The sequence below is a fragment of the Triturus cristatus genome, chromosome 3_2 (assembly GCF_964204655.1).
Source record: "Triturus cristatus chromosome 3_2, aTriCri1.1, whole genome shotgun sequence".
Lineage (NCBI taxonomy): Eukaryota > Metazoa > Chordata > Amphibia > Caudata > Salamandridae > Triturus > Triturus cristatus.
Genome location: NC_140584.1, coordinates 788,422,917 through 788,444,737, shown reverse-complemented (window position 1 = coordinate 788,444,737; position 21,821 = coordinate 788,422,917). Strand labels below are relative to the sequence as shown.

The 21,821-nt window shown below is 44.7% G+C and overlaps 1 protein-coding gene across 1 annotated transcript in view; it reads right to left on the bottom strand.

Annotated features, from left to right (window-relative positions):
• KLF7 (KLF transcription factor 7) overlaps positions 1–5,677 on the bottom strand; it is a 221,676-nt gene extending 215,999 nt beyond the window's left edge. Inside the window, exon 1 of the mRNA XM_085648885.1 lies at positions 3,680–5,677. Coding sequence (XP_085505011.1) covers positions 3,680–3,781 — 102 coding nt within the window. The 5' untranslated portion in view covers positions 3,782–5,677. The remainder of the gene's footprint in view (positions 1–3,679) is intronic.
• Between the last annotated feature and the right edge of the window lie 16,144 nt (positions 5,678–21,821).

Genomic DNA, 21,821 nt, shown 5'->3' with positions numbered 1-21,821 from the left:
CATAGCAGGTTTTACTCCCTTTCTTTTCACATGCAGAGCCGCCTGGTCTTGCATCTTTCACAAACATTCACTGCGAATTTTTATTTTAACATACTTTGTAGACCCAACTTCATCAGTGTTTACATTTTAACCTACGAATTCCTGAGGGTCGAGAGCAGTTTGACGGGTGACAAACAGACTAATAACAAAAATATTACTAATAATGAGAACGCCCGATGAGAAAAGTTATAAGTACATTTTTGAAGAGGAAAACACTGGAATCAATAATGTAATTTATTACTAGATTTCAAAAGTAGTCAATTGAGTTCAGGCGAACTAGGGTGAACAAGCACCGACATAAATGGGGATTTCTTTTCTTTCGGAGCACTGAAAGCTATTAGGCATAGACAGTGTAGCCCTAGCTTATGGGCAAACACGTGCAATTTGTCGTATTCTTTCTTACTGAGCCAAATCGACATCTACAGAAGGAAGCATCACACACACTCTGCTTGCCTTAGGCTTGCTGATCACTGCCAACACAGGATCGTGCATGGAGCTGTCTAGACTGTTATTAATATGGGCCTGAATCACCAGCACGGTGGAATTAAATGATTTCTTGATGGAATCATAATCAGCCTATCAGCTCAATTAGCATGATAACAACGCCACAGAAAGGAAGCAGATGTACCAGTGCTGCACCAAATAAGCAGAGGGTTTATTAACAAAAGGAAATGTGTCCTCATCTTTGTTGAAGCCAGACAATTGCATCTGACTCGTGGTTAAGAAACCACATTTTATTGTCTATGTTTCTGACAATTTTGCTCCTAAAGAGAAAAAGAAGGTAACAATGCTGAATAATTGTGGGTAAATCAATTTTTGAAGAAAAACAAGCACCAACCTGACTGACTAGAGAAATAAACAATCGTGCAGACACTGTGCGAGAAAGGCCTAACATCTTTCTAGTAGAAACTGCAGTTGTCTTGTATAAATGGCATTGGCCAGATCCAGTCGTAGTATAAGAGTATTTGGACACTGTACTAATTTTTCAGAGCACATTAAATAATGAACATTGCACTGGTTATTAAAATACCAACAAAAACCACTACCCACCATTATACTGCAATAGTTCATACAACTCCAATCAACTAGAATTTGTTCCATAGCCTTCAGAAGATTTCGGAAAATGCGCATGCCAGAATTAGACCCAGTAAAAGCTGTCTGAGTCCAATCAACTGGAATACCAACCAAGGTGTATAGATTCATGGGAAGATGACTATAAACTTGTGGTGCAGGGGCACCCAACCCAGTTACCATTTTCACGTTCGATTAGATCTGAGTTTCTATACAGTTGGCTGTAGTTGGGAAATACCCATTGGCTGTCATTTGCTTCTCATTGAGAAATTCATATTCTTGATGGGGAGAAAATCCATGCGCAACTTATAATGGGAGATTGGATCCCACACTTAGCATAGCTCATACTTGGAACAAAATATAGTTGAAACTGTTGATGGTATTATTGAATGCCTGTTGCAATGGTGTGTGTGTAACATGTAGGCCACATGTTCAAATAAACCGGTCATTGTTTTGGAGGGTTCATAATTGAGTACCAAAGAATGGCGTGATAACACCTACTAGGACAAGAGCCAACTCAGTTTGTGAAGCACTTTAAAAATGTTTAGTATTATCACTGAGAAGTGTTTTTACCTAGGCAAATGGAATATTCCAAGTTGCACGATGCAGGGGCCCTTCATCCTTCTAGGCTGGCTCCCAAAAAACAAAAAGGTATTGGAGCTCAACCTAAACGATTTCTGCAGCAGACTGCATGGGCTGATTACGAGAAAGGTTCTCAGGAAGAGAGCCAGTGCTGCAATCACCGAAACGCATTAGCAAAGCATTAAGTCTTGGTTATTGCTTTTAAGCATCTGCAAGACAAAGGGAAAACAAAGGCAGCCTCGAGCAAAGTGGTGGGAGCGTGTTCTTTGCATTAAGGTTTAATGTATACCATTGAATTAGTGAACATGCATGTAGCCTAGCCACCACTGTGCTTCCCCACAACCCTCCACACACGCAGAACGAAAGGGGCGATGGGGGGGGGGGGGGGGGGGGGAGCTCATACAGCATTCTCACATGGTGAGATATTCTTTGCTGTGCCATGGGAGTTTGAAAATGGAAACTGCCCACTTTTCCTGTCAGGAAGGAGTCTTGTAATATCTATCACATGAAATATACTTTTCTAGCAGATAAAAAGTTAGTAATTTTAGACGACTGGCCAGCGGAAGTAGAAAACAGATGTTTAAGTATGTTCTCTACGAGAAATAAAAATGTATATTGGATGTGGGAAAATAAATGAGTTCCTGGACAAACATAGCAGAAAATCATTGGTAGGAGACAATTTTCAGGACACATAATAGATTTTTCTTATTACAGTGATGTATCTCCCCCTATACACTAACCTCACCACACAAGGAAAACGAAGGATCCGGAATATCTACAGGCTTACAGAATGTAATAAAGAATTATTATAAGAGTTACATTTGATGACAAGGCTTTCAACGATGCTTCTTGTCTTCAACAACTGGACTTTGTACTGCTAGCACTATTGTCACTTGTGTATATTTGGGAGTTTTCTTTAGTGGGGAGCACCTATAGCTGAGCTGTTGAGCGCTTGACATCACAGATACTACACAGAGCATCAATGCCACTTTGTACAGTCACCAGGAACGTGGAACATCAAAAAGCACAATAGAACCAACAATACACATTTTATTGGGGGTTAAGAAATACCTGGGGGCGAGTGAGGAGGGAAAGGCTGTGCAAGAAACCTTGTGGGGATTTGGGGGATGTCCCTTTGCCATCTAGGTATCCTCCTTGAGCAAAAACATAAATAAATAAAATGCCCACTCTTTAAGGCACATGCACACCACTGAAAAGACACACTGATATTAACCCACGAATAACTCTACGTGCATGTTTCCTGAGCCCTTAAACATGCCTGAATATTCCCTCTTTACTACACGCAAAATGGAAGACACACAGGCTCCGGAGAGACGTCCCTTAAAAACACCCGACTCCTCCGAGGGAACTACTCCAACAATCGTTCGAGCTCCTGCAAGCTGCTATGCTCATGCAACAGTTTCTAAGATGTGGTTACCTATTAAACTGATCCGATGTCAAGTTGAACAGATGTGTGGACCTGATGCTTGCATTACAGAATTACAGCAGCGAGTTACAAGTAACACAGCCCCGCTCAAAAGGGCAGCCAGGCATGCAGAAATCCCATTAACACGCTGCTGGGGCTCAGTCTGCTCGTTGTGTGTGATGCTGCTCTCACACAACTAAACTATAGGAAAGTAAAGTCACCCTCACAACCGATAAAAGAAACAATACTCACCAGAAAAATAAATAATTACACTGTTAAGTTCATCACAATGGGCCAGTAAAAATGGAGGTGAGACAGCGGTATAACAATCACCATATAGCATGGTATGGGCACACACCAGAATTGTAAAATGTGTGTATGTCAATGTGCCAGGTGTCTGTGTGCCATGTTTTGTGAGCGAATTGGTAATGTTGGTATGTGTGAAAAAATATTATTTACAGGTTCAATTACGTCCCACTGTATATTAAGTCATAGAAAATGGGCAATTCTGGCAAACAAGCCAGACCGAAAACATTAATATGATTAATTGAAATATTTCACCTGCTGCCAGTTGTCCTCCAGGGATGGCAAGGCTGAGAAATAGCCGGTGTCGTGGACTAGCTGCAGCTCCTGGAATATACTGTAACTAGCCAACACATCCATGCTTGCTGTGCAAGGCAGGCAGGGCAGCCTCTGTTCAGTGTTTAATTTCGTGCAACCCAAAAACAGCTCCAGTGTCCTTGTCTCAGCTTCCTCCAGTCAATGCATGCAGAAGGGAGGGGGTGGCTGGGGGCTGGATGCAGCCCAGCTTGAAAAAAAATTAAAAGTCAGGAAAGGGGGAGGTTTCTCCTCTACGCTGAGCTGTAAGGTCTGTCCAGAGATCTGATGCATCCAGATAATGGACAGGACTATGCCCAAGTGCAGTGCTGTACTGGACCACAGCTGTGGGTCCAGGAGAGGAGCTGCTTCCAAGGTGGTCAGGGACGCCCCTGATTTGGTGTCTGATGGCTCCAGCTCTTGGGCAGGGAGAGGCAGTCCAGCTAAGGTTGCCAGTGGTACCCCCTTTCTTGGAGTCTGATCACTCCTGCCACTGGACCAGGGAAGAAAGTCTCTCCAGGTGGTGCAGGGCTGCTCCTAACCTAGGGTTTGCCCCTACAACTAAGAAACCAGCCAGAAGAGGGTTTGGACTATACAACGGTCAACTGCAACCCTACCAAGGCTCCAATGCCCCTCCAAATCACAGGCACCCGAGAGTGTCGCTGCATCCTGCCATAAAGCATTCCTGTCCAGCACTATCCTTCCAGCTTATAACCCACTGTAGTTAACTGCATGCGACAATGAACAAAAACCTCTAGCTTTTGGGGCATGCTTCAGCACTCTGATCTAATGAACTCCTACACAGAGTTCTGGATTCTGCAGCTTTTGAATTGTGAATGGTCTCTCGAATTGTGGCAGATCACAGTCTGAACCCGCCACGAGGAAGGGTGTCTGCTGGCCATCCACTGTGGCAAACTACACTTCAGCACAGGGGCAATTGTTCATGCAATTCTTAGCACGGGGTGTTCGTGCAACCTACGGCAGCTTCACTCCAGTGCAAGAGCAGAGAGGTCCAGGAAGCTCCTGGCTCAATCAGGGAGAGCAGATAGTACACTGACACTGCTCTGTTGGTAGCACGCCTTGTACACAGCTGACGTCTCTGTATGTCTCGGAAGAGGCGAAGATGCTCAGGCAGGGTACAGCGAAATTCACCTTTATCCCAGAGCGGTGGTTCTCACAGTTCCTGGATCTGACGACGGTGCAGACGAGCCGAGCAGTCAGATTCACGTCTGTCCCTTGGGAATGGGCCCCTGGAAGTCCTTGACTGCACAAAGGGCGCTCGTGCAATGTGCAGTTTCGCACTTTCCCAGCTCAGTGGGTCCTGCAGGTCAAGGGTCGGGAGTACTCTTGCATGCAGTCAGATTCACTATTTTTCCTGAGCTGTGGCAGCCGAAGCTCATTGACCACACAGGGATGCTTGAACTCATGTGTCCCTTGAAAGTCCCCGTGTCCTCCTGTGTCCCTTTAAAGTCCCAGGTCGGCAGAGGGTTACCATACACACTGCGCCCAATTACTCTCCCGTGCTTTGGTTCCTTCAGCTCCTGTGTCAGGCAGCCCGTGCTGTGCAACCAGTTGTACGTCCCGGGATAGGGTTGTGGTCCCTGCAAATTCTCGTTGAGTCAAGGGTTATACAAAAGAGGTTCCATCCCTGCGCTAGACGACGACTGGTCCCTGCACATCCTTGATCAGCTGGGATGCTCGTGAACCATGCATTCGTTTGCATTACAGACACCGAACTGTTCCTGCAGGTCTTGAGGCGGGGATGTGATTATTGCGCTGACAGCAACCTGCTATCCACTCCAAGCACTGCTGCCAGCTCCCCGCATATAGTCGTTGCGTCTCAATGTTTTTGTTACCACGGGAGGGGGGCTGTGCATTCTTCCTCTCGCGATCTGTTTTGTTTTTTTAACCCCCCCGGCCGTGCCTGCTGTGCAATCTTTTAACACCACGCCCATTGGTCTTGACTCCTCCTAACCGCCCTCCCCCAGCTCCTTTCTCGCCACTCTATCTACTACGCATGCGCCAAATTACCAGTCCGACTAGCCCCGCCAAATAAAAGTAGCGCGTGGCCTTATAGGGTAAAGAGGAGGGTGCGAGCTAGACGTCACGAGCGGCCAATAGGGACGGCGGTGGGGTGTGGCCTGCATCGCCAGTCTATGGACGCTGATTGGACGTGGTTGTGGTCCGTCCGCTCCCGTACATGGCACTGTGAATGCGAGTTATTTTTAGACCGGTATATAGTCTGTCGGCGAAGCCCGGTGAGGACTAGTCACGGGAGAGAGGCCTGGTGATGACTCTTCCCGGCATTACAGGTGCAATGTGCCCCGCAAGACTCGGTGCGAAAGTGTTGGCAGGGCTGCGTACCGTACGCGCAGTACTTGTAACTGGTTTAAGAAGTGCTGAGAGGACCGAATGTTAAAGGCATGTTACTGTACAGACTCCGGGGTACTAGGGCTAAAAGATAGAACAGGGCAGTGCGAGACCGATACTGTTGCGCAACCGTCCGTGTGTATATGTAAATATGGCTCTATTGCGCACCTCCTTTTAAACCACCACCTCCGGCCCTCCAAAATTCACACTGATTAAGGCTAGTTAACTGAGAACAGGAGCCTCCTCTATTTGTCTGCTTTTTGGGAGAGAGAGACGCAGCACTGAGCACTTGGATTGGGTGAAAAAAGGTCACTTTATGGAAACAGATGCACATCACAATATGTTCCTGGGCAACCCACCTTACAAAACTAAAGCCACGCTATACACATCAAATGAACTGTCTAATCTTCTGCCTACATCTCTACCATCCCACACAGTTAACCCATCCCACAACTATCTAGTTCCTATTGGACTGCCGTTCAACAGTTTTAAACTTTAGCTCTCCCTAGGCCTAGAGCCTATGACGGCAACTTTGCCATTTGCTGCCACTGCTGGGGACAGGACCACAGGTCCCAGGCTCCCTAGCGGCCGTCACAGCCGCCGATGCCAGCACCACGTGCCCGGAGGCGCTTTAAAAGCATCACAGGGCTCCCGCAGCGCGGGAAGCCCTGCAACTTTGCCGTTTGCTGCCACTGCTGGGGACAGGAGGAGCGGGACAGGACCACAGGTCCCAGGCTTCCTAGCGGCCGTTACAGCCGCCGACGTCCACACCACGCGCCCGGAGGCACTTTAAAAGCATTACAGGGCTCCCGCAGCGCGGGACGCCCGGGCCAAGGGCGGACCCGTCTGAGACCGGTCGAGGCTGGGCTGGGCCATACCTCTTTGAAGTGGGACCGAATAGGGCGGGTGAGTGCCCCATTAATCATACACAATTTTATTGGACATATTTTGTCTTGACTCTTGAGCTGATCCAATAACTTTTTTAATCATGGGGAAACGCACCATGCTACCACCAGCACACCCTATTACAACCAGCATTAATAGCATGCTTGAGAGGGTTGTTAATATTGTTTCAGGTGAAATTGCACTGAAGGGTGGCCGGCTGCTACTTATCATAGAGGTGCCCCATCAGATAATATCTCTGAGCTACCTCTGTCATTTCCTAATGGCCTTGAAGCTGAAAAATCCTCAATCACAAACGGGAGTGCTAGTAGCTTGGACAGAATCAAGATAAACGAGTTGCCCCCAAATAACAACTCTATCCCGTTTGCTGGAATCCCTGCGGGCAAACGGAAGAGAAAGACTGGGAAACCCACCAGCATCAAAAGGAAACAACCCACCCGTATCACCCCTGCTCGAAATCATCTCACCTCCTGGATGCAACCACCGCCAACTAACTCTACTGACAGCACTAAGACTCTTGATGCCCCCCCCGGTATCACCTATAGTCACCATGAATCTGAACTGCTCAATTGGCACACAGACTGAGCCATCATTTTGCCTTGGGGGTTGCGGGGATGCCATTGCTGCAATAGTAAATAACCAAGTGACTGTCCTTTTGGAGGAAAAATTTGCACTACGTAAGGCATCCATTGACAACCTGGCTGTAATCATTGGGGGGGGGGGGGGTTTGACCTAGCAAGGAACTCACAAATGCCCATCAATTTAAAGCAAGGAAGGAGGGGTAACATGGGGGCAACAATAAGTACACCAAACATTCCGAGCACAACACAACCTTCCAACCCCAGCAATATTTCCACTGTAAGTAAGCCTTGTGTGTCATCAGACCAAACTCTGTCCCCCCCATCTCAAATTCAAATCTAGCTACTAAGGGAACCAGAGCTGAATCTATCAGAAACACAGCCATCATTACACGCACTCATTGTCAGCAGGAGAATGCAGGCGGCCTCAGCAGACCCAATGGGGATGCCCAGAATCCATCAATTGGCAGTTCAAGGTGTAATGTACCATCCCGCCCAAATAGTAACGCTCCGGCAGCTAACCAAGACGCCTTGGATCTGCCGCTGGCCGCTTTCCCCTACCTTCTGGTCCTAGCAGGGGTACCTCCATTAAAACAGGACCAGCGGGAGACATGGAAAAAACTGCGTAACAAATGTGTCGATTGGCTTTCAAGGTTTAGAAGGCTTCAAGCTTTCGATTGGAGGGACATTATCATGGTATGCAGAGTTGGGTGGGTTAGCGCCTCCACAAAAAACACCGAACGGTACTGCATCGTAATACATTTCCGCAGGCCAGCCTTGGTGAGATATCTACTGAGGCCTTGTGAGCTCGAAACTCCTATGAATACTAACATTTGCCTCTTACCTCTTGGCTATTTTTATAAACCACACAATGGGCTAGGCTTTAATGCGTCCCCTCCTGTTTATTCCGTGAATAAGTTTGAAGCCCTCTCAAGTCTGGATACGCTAGATTGACTACCATCTCCTGTGGCGGTACCTGCCCACATTGAAAACTCTCAGCATTTAACGGAAGCAGAAATATTTGACTCCGATACTAGTCCCTATATTTCCACCACATCCTGCCCTCCAACACAGTCAACGTGGGCTAACCGAGTAAAATCTGGTCCCATTGACTCTATAACTGATCAAGCTAGGTTGAACATTCTTTCATGGAACATAGCTGGCCTAAGGTCAAAAAAGGATGATATTGCTTGGCTACGTTTTGTGACCACCCACTATATTATAGCATTACAAGAAACATGGGAGCCCACTGACTACTTCTTTTTGGATGGTTATATATCATTCTGGAAACCCGCTATAAAGTCAAGCATGGGCAGAGCCAGGGGGGGGGTTTCTTCTTTTGCTGTTTAGTCTTAAACTCTACTATAACACCAATTTGATTGACGTCTGCTCACCTCATGTGTTAGCTGTAGAACTGACAGGAAAGAACCTACCCACACTCCTTGTGGTCAATTTCTACAACTCTATTACGAGGACTAATGAGACTGAGCACCTAATGGCATTGGGGGGCTCTTTAGTGGCTTATGGGGAAAGCACTGAAGACTACCATAATACACTAATCCTGGGAGATTTTAATACTCGTACTTGCCCTCTTAACTGTTTGGCATTGTTAGAGGAGGAGGTTGGTCTGCAGGGGCAAAACCATTTGGACATTCCCCGTCTGGTACCTTATTTTAAGGTCATTCTATCAGCCCATAACTTGAACTGCCTTCAACAATCAGACAGGCCTGTACCGGCAGCTACCTATACTGGCCATGACTGTCAAAGTGTAATTGACCACATATTGGTATCCTCCCCGCTAACATCTGCTGTAGAATCTTAAGTGTTACCCAGAATCCGTTTAGTGATCATAACCCTTTGACACTAGATCTCTATTTACAAGCCGCTTTTAAGGGTAGGATTGCTAGTCAACTTACCAATATAAACATCAAACCTAAAGATCAAGCACGTAGAGTGAGGTGAGACATGATCACCCCTGAAAGTTTTATGGATAATCTGTATACTACTTGCGCCCCAGAGCTTAAGGTGTGTTTAGACCAGGAATCTCATGCCAGTTCTATCTTGGATGCCTTTGAGTCAATCACCAAACGGCTTGCCTCTAATTTATCTACCACGACTAGAGCAAGGCGCCTGAAGCTGAAAAGATGGTTTGATGATACCTGTATGACTACCCATAAGGAGCTCATGCAGGCTCTTAAGCAAAAACCGAGGGTGGTTTCTTTAATTAAAAATAGAAAGGCATACAAACTTGCAGTACAGACTAGGAAAAAAACAACTGAGGGAGATCGCCTGTGAGGAGCTCAGCCAAGTCAGCGTGCTGGCAAACAGTTCCAAATTTTGGTCTGTTGTCAATAGCCCTCTCTTTGATGATTCACCCAACTCCTGCACAGAGTGTTTAGTTCCCGCCGAGATATGGGTCCATCACTTTGGCAAAATCTACAGTGATGATAACCTTGAGAACTCCGTGGGACAAACCGTTGCCGGACTAGTAGGTTGCCCGCTTGTTTTTAATACAGATGAGGTATACAAAGCTATCATCACAACTTCAGGAGGAAAAGCGCCCGGCCCCGATGGAGTACCGGCCGACTTTTATAAGGCAGATTCAGAAGTTTTGGCCATGATTTTAACACATGTTTTTAATGCAGCCTGTACGTTTGGTTTTCCCTTGTCATGGTCAAAGGCGGTGATCATCCCCATTTTAAAAAAAGGTACCAGGGATGACCCAGCATGCTATAGGCCCATTTAGCTTCTTGATTCCTCTGCCAAAATCATGGGTAAAGTAGTCCTGGAGCGCATAACAGCCTGGCTTGACAGTGCCAACATTGTCTCAGACCTCCAGTATGGGTTTAGGCCGGGGAGGGGGACTTTGGACCAGTGCCTTAACCTTCACCTCGTGATAGGGAAGTATACTGTCGCCGGGGGGGGAGGTCTGCATTTGGCCTTCATGGACCTCTCCTCGGCATTTGATCTAGTCAACAGGTCCAAGCCGTGGGTGGTTCTTCAGGAAATGGGGCTCGATGCTGATCTGATCTCCTTCCTGGCTACCGCTCATGACAATACTACGGCCGCAGGTCGCCTCAACGAAGACGGCAGTCTGACCGGCTCTTGGGTGGTAAAAAGAGGGGTGCGGCAGGGATGCATACTGGCCCCTCTGCTGTTCACCCTCTATATTAATAAATTAGGGGACTCCTTGGCAACTTGCAGCAAGTGGAAGAGGTGTGGCGCCGCGGCCAGGGCGACCGACTCTGGAATCTGGGGATCACGGTTCGATCCCTGGCGCCAGATTAGCCCGGCACCATGTGACTCTGGGCAATAGCTTGCTTAATCTTCCCAACGGCCCCCAGCGCCTAGAGACCCTTACGGGTGATTGTTCGCGCTTTACAAATGTGGATTATTATAAAGACATACCAAGAGCCGGAAGCAAAATGATTCCAGCACTCCTGTATGCTGACGACGCGGTTCTAGTATCCAGAACCGCTAGGGGGCTGCAACTGCTTTTAAATTGTTTTATAGATTTTATGGACTCCCTGGATCTAATTGCAAATTAAAAAAAATCACATGCCAGGACAATAGGCTCTAGGAGGGCAGCAAAGGCAACATTTTACTGTAAGGGGACCGAGTTAACTAAAGTGTCTACCTTCCCATACCTAGGGGTGCTCTTTGACGACCAGCGTTCGTGGTGTGCACAACGCACACTTAAAAAGAACGTCTTAGCTAGAGCAGCAGGGGAAACCCTACATTTCGCAAAAAGAATAGGCTCCAAGCCGTTCCCTGCGATTTTCAAGGTCTATAATGCTAAGTGCATCCCCATGACCACTTATGATAGCGATATTTGGGGCTACAAGGATGTGAAAGAAATACAAGGGGCAGAAAATAATTTCCTGCGCAAGCTTATTTCTGTCCCGGCATCCACCCCAATTGTTAAACTACATGAGGAGTTGGGAGTGGGCTATATTTCAGACATGATTGCGGTTGCTCCACTACTCAGCTGGCTGAGAATTTGGGCTCAACCGACCTCAAACTTAAACCAACTGATAATTCAGGATTGTTTAGCCTTGGAGAAGGCATTAAATATTCCATGGCTCAAATACATTAAAGACCAGACTGAGAACCTCGGCTGCCCCGACTTGTTCATGTCTCCTACTCCCTTGACTAAGCCTGCCATTAGAGCGGTTAAACTGAAGTTCTTAGATAGATGCCAATGTTTAAGGGAGGAAACAGAACTATTCAAGCCCTCGTGAGAAAGTATGTCGCATTGAGCCTGAGCCAGCAGATGCAACCATATTTAACATCATAAATAAAGCTTACCATCTTTTTGTTCTAAAAAGATTTCATTTTAACATGGTTCCCTGGTTACTGGCCTTCCCTAAAGGCTATTTTAAACCAGACTCAGCAAATCCGTGTACATGTGACAACTTCTCAGAGCAAGACACTCTACATATCATGTTCTTCTGCACTCATTATGACCCCCTACGCAGAAAATACATTCTTCCCCTGTTAAGGGGTCATAATTGTGTGCAAGTAAGGCCAGCCCTGGTCTATCTACAAATGCTAGGCTCTCCTATAATCTGTGTCGGGGTAGCAAACTTCTTAATTGGGGCGATTAGACATAGGAATAGGATGACGCAGAGTTAACCCCTCTGAACAAGTTGGTAGTATGTTTACGCTCATTACCACTCAAGGTAACATTACAGTCACAAAAGTGGTTTTTTATCCTTCTTTTGCACAATATTTTAATGGATTTTAAGCACATTAAGACATGAATTGCTAATGGATTTATATGATGTTTAATGCTGATTTGCTGTTTTATACTGCACTTTTATGTCTCTAATCAGCCAAATAAAGTTGATTTTGACTTTGACTGCATATAATAACATCTAAGCAACTAAACTTACTATACTTACTATTGAAAATCCTACCTAGTCCAGGTGAGAGGTTGTTCACACCCTCCCTTTCAACGTGGTTCGCCAACGGCAACGCCAGTCAAACTTCTGTAAACTCATGCAAAACTTTCCAGGCCACCGCCAAGCACCTATCTCAAGCGGCAACTGAGTACAAACAACAACCCTAAGTTACGCACCTGTCCCAACCAAGAACCCCAAATGGAAACTAAACAAGAGGGGAAAAAACAGGAAAAGCTGAAAAATTAGGGACTGGTGGGTGGGACCGAAATGATAAAGCTAAAACTCCCTGCCACCAGTATCTAGGTCACCTGTACTAAAATGGTGACAGGGGGCCAAAAACAGGCCATTATAAAACCCTTGGGCTATGCAAAAACTGGCTAAAACGCCCCAAAAGATGCCAGTCTCCTGGACCGCACACCCCTTGCAGCTCCAACAAGTGCAATTCCATGCCAATCCGCAATAAATGCACGCCATCTTCCCTGAAAAACTCAATGTTGTTATATATAATGTCTGTGTGACTGATGCGCCCAAAGCCAACATCCCCACAAAACTGTGTGGAATTTATTGTGGTCTGCAAAAAATCGTTTAATTGTTCACTGAATTAGTAATATGAACCAATAAAGTTTTGATGAAATAAAATTCACAAACTTTCTATCAAACAAAAATAAACATTTCTTTTTTCAGTCACTATGAGTGTTCCATGTGATTGGTTGAAGGAACTTATATAGTAAGCATCAGTACTGGCAATTGTGTTGTTAAACTATTCATAGATTGGCCTAGCCTTGCTAATTATGGCCATAACCCTCATCTGCACATCCAAGTCCATTGAAGGAATTCAAGAAAAAACTCCACATCCTGAAATCTTCTTTTACCCCTGCTGAAAAGTGCACTTGGTGGTATGGCACTATTGCTGTGGAGGTGACGGATTTTGAGTCCTGATCGAACTCCTTCCTGGGCTGGTGAAGGGCTCCTCCAGCTTGAGTTGGCAAGGATGTTGCTTAATCGATCAGTGAGGTGTTCCTAACCATTTTGTATATATTTTCTACTCTTTGCTACTTGTATATACTGCATTTTATTCTAATTGTTCATTTTAGTCACTTGATACTTGGGAATCTGCATTTACTGATATATTTGGCATACCGTTCTAAAATGTTGTATTAACCCTTTCGCTGCGGCGGGAATTCCGCCGCAGCGCTGGGGGGGGTTTGGGGGCAGCGCGGTGGCGCGGTGCTCATGACGGAGCCACTATGAGGACGAGGCGCTCAGTCGTTGTGCTGTGAGGACGGGCAGCCTCAGCATCGGAAAAGAACCGTCACCACAGAAGATGGAACAACAGATGAGAGGACCGCCTGCCCCCCTCCTTAGTTTCTGTGGATTTCTTCTGGCGCTTTTCAGTGACGTGGCATGCGGCGCACAGGCTTCAAACTAGTCCTTCTGCAGATTGTGGTGAACTTACCTGACGCCCTGACGCCCTGCTTATCTCCTGCCATTCCTTCTGGGTTGCTGTTGTTGTGGTCTCCCCCGCCGCCATCATCTTCGCTGGCCGCTGTGGGGGGGGACTACATCCCCCAGAGTCCTTGGCGGCACTTCCTGGTCCCGCCTTCCAGCGCGCCCGGAGGCGCTTAAAAACGAGAGACTCCCTCCGCGTCGCGGGCGGCGCCGGGCTAAGCCCGGGCAAAGGGCGGGCCCTCTGTGGCCCTCAGGGGACCGAGGGAGACGGGACGGGCCACACCCCATTTCTGTTCATTCATCACCCGGGACGTAAGCTTTGAGGTGACTTTGCTATTACCTTTATAGGTTGTATGAGAGTTTGTGTATGCTTTGATAGCTGTTAAAGTGGTGTTTTAATCACGTCTCTAGTGTTGTAACCATTCCTTGGGCCACACCGTATAGAATGACTAAAGCAAGAAAGACTCCTGTGGCTACAAGATCAATCACCAGAAACAAAAATGTATCATCCACACCATTGCCATCACTTACAGCTATAGACCTAATGCTACAAAAAACTATAGGTGTAGTTGCCGACGCTATTCAAAACACGGAGAGGCGCCTGTCACTAACTCCAAATATGTGCTTCCCAAATCTTGACATGCATACAACTGTTAACAATAATACTATGGAGTCCCTTTCTAATGCGGAGGATTCACTCTTGTTACTATCTTTTTCAGGGCTACCTAGCGGTAAAAGTTGTTTAAATAAAACATCTCTAACTCCACTTGTTCCACCGATTAGTATTGAAGGAAGCCCCTTGCCTGTTCCTAATTGTGGGGATAATTCGTGTCTATCTTACCTAGGAAATATGCCATCAAATCACCCGGGGGAAGTACTTACAGAAAGTTCTCCCCTAGTTAACAACACAACAGAAGATAATTTATCTCCCCCAAAAAAGCTGAAACGGCGCTACGGTAGAAAACCAAAATCAATCATGCGGAAAACCTATAGACCGATAGGCAATCATAAGCCCTCAGCAAAAGACGTTTGGCAAAACTTTAAACTGGCTAAATCAACTAAAAAAACATCTAACGAGATTGCAAAACCCTCAAAGCAAGTTGTACTATTGCTCAATGAAAAACAGCCAGAGAATATTAAAACCCTAATAGAGCAGTCAAGCCAAACAGATAGGGTGGGTATATTAGATAAACTATACTTAACAGATTTAGAACAGTTATTTCGTTCTCTCCTTCAGCCTATAAGTGAAAAAATATCTAGCATTGAGCAATTTTTGGAGAAGTTTGAGAAGCTTCAGAGCAAGGATTCCATCAGCATGCCCAAATCTTCCATCACATCTATACAGATTGACAATTCAGAAACTGTCGATCTTAACTTGGCATCTCTCTCTTCTTTGGGTGTAATAGTTCATAATGATCCAAAACCGCATAAGTGAACACAACGAAATAATAGTAGCGTCGACTATGCCTACTACCTCAGATGGCCTATTAGAGGGCAGCGACGAAAGCGAACGGGCCACGGAAGGTTTATCTCCTGTCTCATCTGATGTCCAGGCTGAACCTGAAAGGCCCATATTAACAACAAATACAGCTATTAATGTGCGATCAGCACAACTACCTACGCTGCCACAACAAAATAAAAAACCCATTCATATTAATCTTCCTCCTGAATCTCCCCCATACACCATAGTAATGATAGGTGTACCACAATTAGAAGAGGGTAAGGTAGAGAGATATGGGGATTTGAAAAATAAAGTTAGTCATTGGCTAACCGCTTATAGACCGATCCCTCGCCACATTAGTGGTAAAATAACAAACGTTAGGAGGGTCGATTGGGTAGGTCACAGATTTAAATCCACCGAGGGTGATTGTATTATGGTTACCTTTAAGGATAACCGTGTAGTAAAGCACATTACCAGCTGGAAGGAAGGCTCGATTAATAGCTTGATTCGTACTATGGATCTAAGTTATTTTTATCCCTCAAGTGCTCACAGTTCTAATAAACTGCTTACAAACCCTAACAGAGAACAGGAGAAAAACTATTTTAATTACAATTTATATCATGACAATGTAACACCAATGAACTATGGTCCTTATATCACAAGAAACCATATACAGTATAGGAGTGATATACCAGGGGAGACTAGACCGGGCATCCACCCAGTATCTTATTATGAAAAATGGGAGGCCCCACACGGATTGCTTCATCACCGAAATCATTTTCAAATAAAATACCCTGACATCCACTATAACGTACCTACTTCAAATAGGTTTGATGTCTTTTATGAGCAGAATGGCCTAGAGGGTGTTGATTGACTGCATGATATACCAGTCTTATCCACGTATATTGATCATAAGCCTAGCACTTCTGTCCATGGCGAAATTGAGTCCTCACAAGTAGCAATCGTTCCCCCTTTAAACACTGAATTAGTTAGTAGTAATTATGTAGAGCCAGTTATAGATTTTTTAAGAGATAGCCTCGAATCAGTCGAATACGAGCATATTAGCACATTGCATTACCCGTCTGAAACTTTTAATCTTCATCCAGCCCATGTAGAACCAATTCCTTCTACTACGGAAGACACAGGAGCTATACATGTTGATCAATTAAATTGTTTATTAGAACCTACTCATACTGAAGTTTCCAATGGTATCGAGACTGATGATGTTTATAATGTGAGTTTAGTCTCCTGGAATGTAGCAGGCTTGGCTGATAAAATAAGTGATCCCACATGGTTGGCATTTGTTAAAAAACATGCTTTCATATGCCTTCAAGAGACATGGATGGAAGATAATAATGTTTTCATTGAAGGATATCAAAGTTTCATTAGGCCAGCAGCCCCCTCAGCTAGTGGTAGAGCAAAGGGGGGCCTGGCCATTTTTATAAATTTGGCTCTTTCTTGTCTTACACGTAATCGACATAATGCAAACAGAAATGTGCAAGTACTCGAACTGAAGAGAGGTAAACATGCTCTGACTCTGGTTAATTTTTACAACGCTATATCCAGTCAAGGGGAATGTAATATATTGTCTCTGAAAGAAATGCTGAGAGAAGGTGCAGGTGTATTGTCATGTAATCTACTGATAGCAGGCGACTTTAATGTACACCCTTGTGGTAACCCACGAGTTACTCCCATGGGGTCTCTGGGATGTAACAATGTGAATGGTTTTCGTTTCAACCACACTAGGTGTGGACTTCTCCTAAATGATTTGCTAAATGAAAACAATTTGTCTGTAGCTATGTCTATGGTGCCTGAGTCTAAGGTTCATGATGTTCCAACATTTAAAGGATCAGGCTATGGGTCTTTTATAGACCATATATTTCTATCTGCAGACCTTGCCAATCTGGCTTCCAGCTTTACTATCCAAACGAATATTTACAGTGATCATAACCCCCTAACTATTAGATTGGGTGGGGGTGTATTTGAACAGCGAAAGCATTGTGAAGATCGGGGAACCTTAAAATGTATAAATGGTAAACGTCGTCTGATATGGCACCTGGTAAATCATGAAAACTTTTATAATGAAATTAATAATTTATGTGGCCAAGAACTTGCGGCTTGTGCATCAACATCCACATCCCCAGAGCAAATTATAGCTATTTTTGAGGATGTGGTGTCCACAGTAGGCTCATTGCTGCTAGTTTCAGTGAAGGGACAAGTCAGAAATAACCCTAAATGGTTTGACCATACTTGCTCTAAGGCAAGCAAAGACTTAAGAAAAGCATTAAAAACTAAACCCAGAGACGCAGGTCTAATTAAAAATCTTCGATTGATTTACAAAAAATCACTTGACAGACGTAAAAAGGAAATAAAGGCCTGTACCTGGGAATCTTTGCTTGACCCTTTAATTCTGGGTAACAGCAGCAAATTTTGGGAAATTATCAATAAACCTTTGTTTGATAATCCCAGTGATACTGCATTAGGTACTAACATCCCGAAGGAGGATTGGATCAATCATTTTAGCGCAATCTTTAAAAGCAACGAGCAACAGGCAGAACATGAATTTTTAATTCCCAAGGAGAATTCTCTGTATTTTTTGGTCAACGAGGTAGAAAAGGCCATCCATGGGCTAACCGGTAATAAGGCACGAGGACCGGATGGTTTACCCCCGGATCTTTTTAAATCTTGTACCCTACTTTGGGCCCCTGTTCTCACCAATGTAATAAATGCAGCTGCGACCTCTGGTTGCCCAAAGTCATGGGGGCAATTGACTATAGTTCCTGTGTTTAAAAGGGTGATCGTAGTAGCCCATTATGCTACAGGCCTATCTCATTAATTAACTCTGTAGCAAAAGTAGTAGGGGGTGTAATCTTGAACAGGTTAACAACATGGGCACACGAGAATAAGGTTATATCCCCAATACAATACGGCTTCAGACCTGGACACTCAACAGTAACCCAGTGTCTGAACCTATATTTGATCGTAGGCAAATATACTTTGGTGCGACAGGGAACCATTCATATGGCTTTTATGGACTTATCATCCGCTTTTGACTGCGTGGACAGAGGTAAATTATGGGACATTATGTCAAAGATGGGTGTTGAGCAGAATCTAATTTACTTACTGGCTGATCTGCACTCTGATACAAGAGCAAATGTTCGCTATACTCAAGATTTGAAAGTGACAGGGGACATTAGAATCAATCGGGGTGTTCGACAAGGATGTATTCTGGCCCCATTCCTGTTTAACCTATATATTAATGAGTTAGAGGATTATTTGTTAAGAACAGGTGCGGATTACCCTTATGTAGGCCGAAGAGGTGTTCCAGTTCTGCTCTACGCAGACGATGCTGTCCTGGTTTCAAGGACAGCAATCGGTCTCCAGACACTCTTAAATTCATTTTATCTTTTTATGGAGTCTCGAGGCCTTAGTATTAACAACTCTAAGACCAAATTCTTTCATCATAAACAGGGAAAAAATTCCATCGTCCAAAACCTTCTCATACCTTGGGGTCCTTCTTGATGATTAATTATTTTGGGGCCCTGCAGTCCTTAAAAAGAAGGGCGAGGTAACTCGCGTTAATGCAGCCATACTTGGTTTTGCGAGAAAAATGGGCAATAGCCCGGTGGCTGCCTTGCTCAAATTATACCAAGCCAAGAGCGTTGCCGTTGCTTGTTACGGTAGCGTGCTCTGGGGCTATAGCCAGATGCGAGACCTAGAGGCTACAGAAAACAACTTTCTAAAGAAGGTTTTGAGGCTGCCAAGGGGAATCGGTAACTTCTCGGTTCATGAGGAGTTGGGTGTACCCTTTCTTAGTGATAGAATAGCAGCAAACCCCTTATTATGTTGGATGAACTCTTAACAATGACATACCTCTTACTCACGATATATTAAGAGAAGCATTAACTTGGGATGGAAAGCTTAAGGTCCCGTGGCTGAAGTACATAAAAGATTGCCTCACTGAATTGGGACGGCCGGATCTGTTCTCAATCCCAACTATTATAACTAAAGCAGATGTTACATTCGTGAAAAAAACATTCATGGCAACTAGGTACCTTGCACGGGAGGAGGGTGAGCTTTTGCAAAACAGTGTCAGGAAACACGTTCTACTTAAAACATGTTTACAAATGGAACCGTATCTATCATGGCCTATGTCCGGCTATGATCGTTTTCTGTTGACAAGGTTCCGTTTTGACCTGTTTCACCTCTTACTGGCGGTACCAAGAGGGGCCCATCGAGGTCAAGTGTTGCCTGCTTGCGGCTGCGACGGAAAGTCTCCGCAAGATTTGGCGCACTTTTTATTTACCTGTCCTTACTACTTAGTACCTTGGAGGCTTTATTTAAAGCCTTGCCTAAAAAAACTAAAATTTATACAGATTAAACCAGCACTTTATTTCCTTCAACTACTGAACTGTGACTGCACTCTATATGTATGCAGTTTTTTAAAATTAGCCATCATTTTCAGGAAAAGTATGGAAGGATAATTATGCTGTTATTATTATTGTATTTCTTAATCTTTTTAACTTTGTATAATTATTTATATTCTTAACCTGTTTATCCTGCCTGTTGCTCTGGTTCTTAATGCTTACATAATCTGCCTGTCTTACAAATGAACTGGATAGCTCATTTTTAAATTGTTTATGAAATTTGTTTATGAATGTATGTTTTATGCATTGTACTTTTATGATTGTAAAGATTACAATCGAATAAAGTTATTACTACTACTACTATTCATAGATTGGTCTAGCCTTGCTAATTATGGCCATAACCCTCATCTGCACATCCAAGTCCATTGAAGGAATTCAAGAAAAAACTCCACATCCTGAAATCTTCTTTTACCCCTGCTGAAAAGTGCACTTGGTGGTATGGCACTATTGCTGTGGAGGTGACGGATTTTGAGTCCTGATCGAACTCCTTCCTGGGCTGGTGAAGGGCTCCCCCAGCTTGAGTTGGCAAGGATGTTGCTTAATCGATCAGTGAGGTGTTCCTAACCATTTTGTATATATTTTCTACTCTTTGCTACTTGTATATACTGCATTTTATTCTAATTGTTCATTTTAGTCACTTGATACTTGGGAATCTGCATTTACTGATATATTTGGCATACCGTTCTAAAATGTTGTATTAACCCTTTTGCTGCGGCGGGAATTCCGCCGCAGCGCTGGGGGGGGGGGTTTGGGGGCAGCGCGGTGGCGCGGTGCTCATGACGGAGCCACTCCGTCATGAGCCACGGTTGAGCTGTGCTCATGACGGAGTGGTTCCGTCATGACTCCGCCCACTGCGCTAATCGCCCGCACAGGCGGGGAATTAGCGCCGCGTGGGCGGCGCGGCCGCCAACGGCCGCAGCATGACGGAACCACTCCGTCATGAGCACACGGCGACCGTGGCTCATGACGGAGTGGTTCCGTCATGAGTGGGGAAGGGGTTAATAAACTTGTGTGTGTTATTTTAAATGCACCGGAATTTGTTTTCTTGCCTCGCCTAAAGTGTGTGCTGCGTCCGCCCGGGACATATTGTTTGGGGTCAAGGGCAACAAGTATGCCAGTTTATAGTCCCACGTGATGGATCAGGAAAAGCATTGCCTGCAGTTAAGGTAATATTTGTTTCCATGTTTTAACACTGTTCAAACGTGTATTTATGGTTCATAAATGCAAAACCTTTCTTATTAGGATGAGCGCTCTAAGTACATGTTGTAAGCTCAGACTACTACTGACAGTGGTTAAAGCATAAAAAATGGGTGCACACGCTTTCATTGTTTAGGAATATGGGGCTATGCATACTGCTCCCAGAATGCTCTCTGATTAGATGCAAATATATGGAGACGCTTGAAAGCAAGATTGATTATTCTTTGCTTTCAAGATAAAATGTTCACAAAAAAAGCAAAAACATTTAGCTAAACTACTGTAACATTTTAGGTAACATTTTCTGCAGCATCATTTAGTAAAATGTGTTGATGCATGCTGGTATTTCCCAAAAATATTCATAATGGAAAATCACTGTAACCAGTTTTAATAAGATTATGGGAAACAGAAAAATAAACAAGCATTGGTAAAGCCAATTGGTCTGAAATTGTTGGTCAGGCTTTTGGTTTGATCAATGCGTGACTTGTTTTGGCATGTTTTTTGTAAAACCTTATTGGTGTGGGTGCTGCTGGGCCCTCATCATTATAACAAACACTGGCAAAAGCAAAAATTGTTTCGGTCTCAAAAAGCACACATTGCCACAGTAGTTCCTGGCACTGAACAAAACGACTGTGTCAATTATGCTCCTTGTGAAAGAACAGAATGCGGTCATTCACAGTGAAGCTAGCCAACTGACAGAGAGAGACATTTTACTAAACACAACATGTCATGGTTAACGTCAGACCTAATTAGGGGGCCAATTAGTAAGTAAAGTCTCAAAAGTGCACTTATGTCCTTGCATTAAGTGCAGATATACGACTTTCCTGAATTCACAAGACT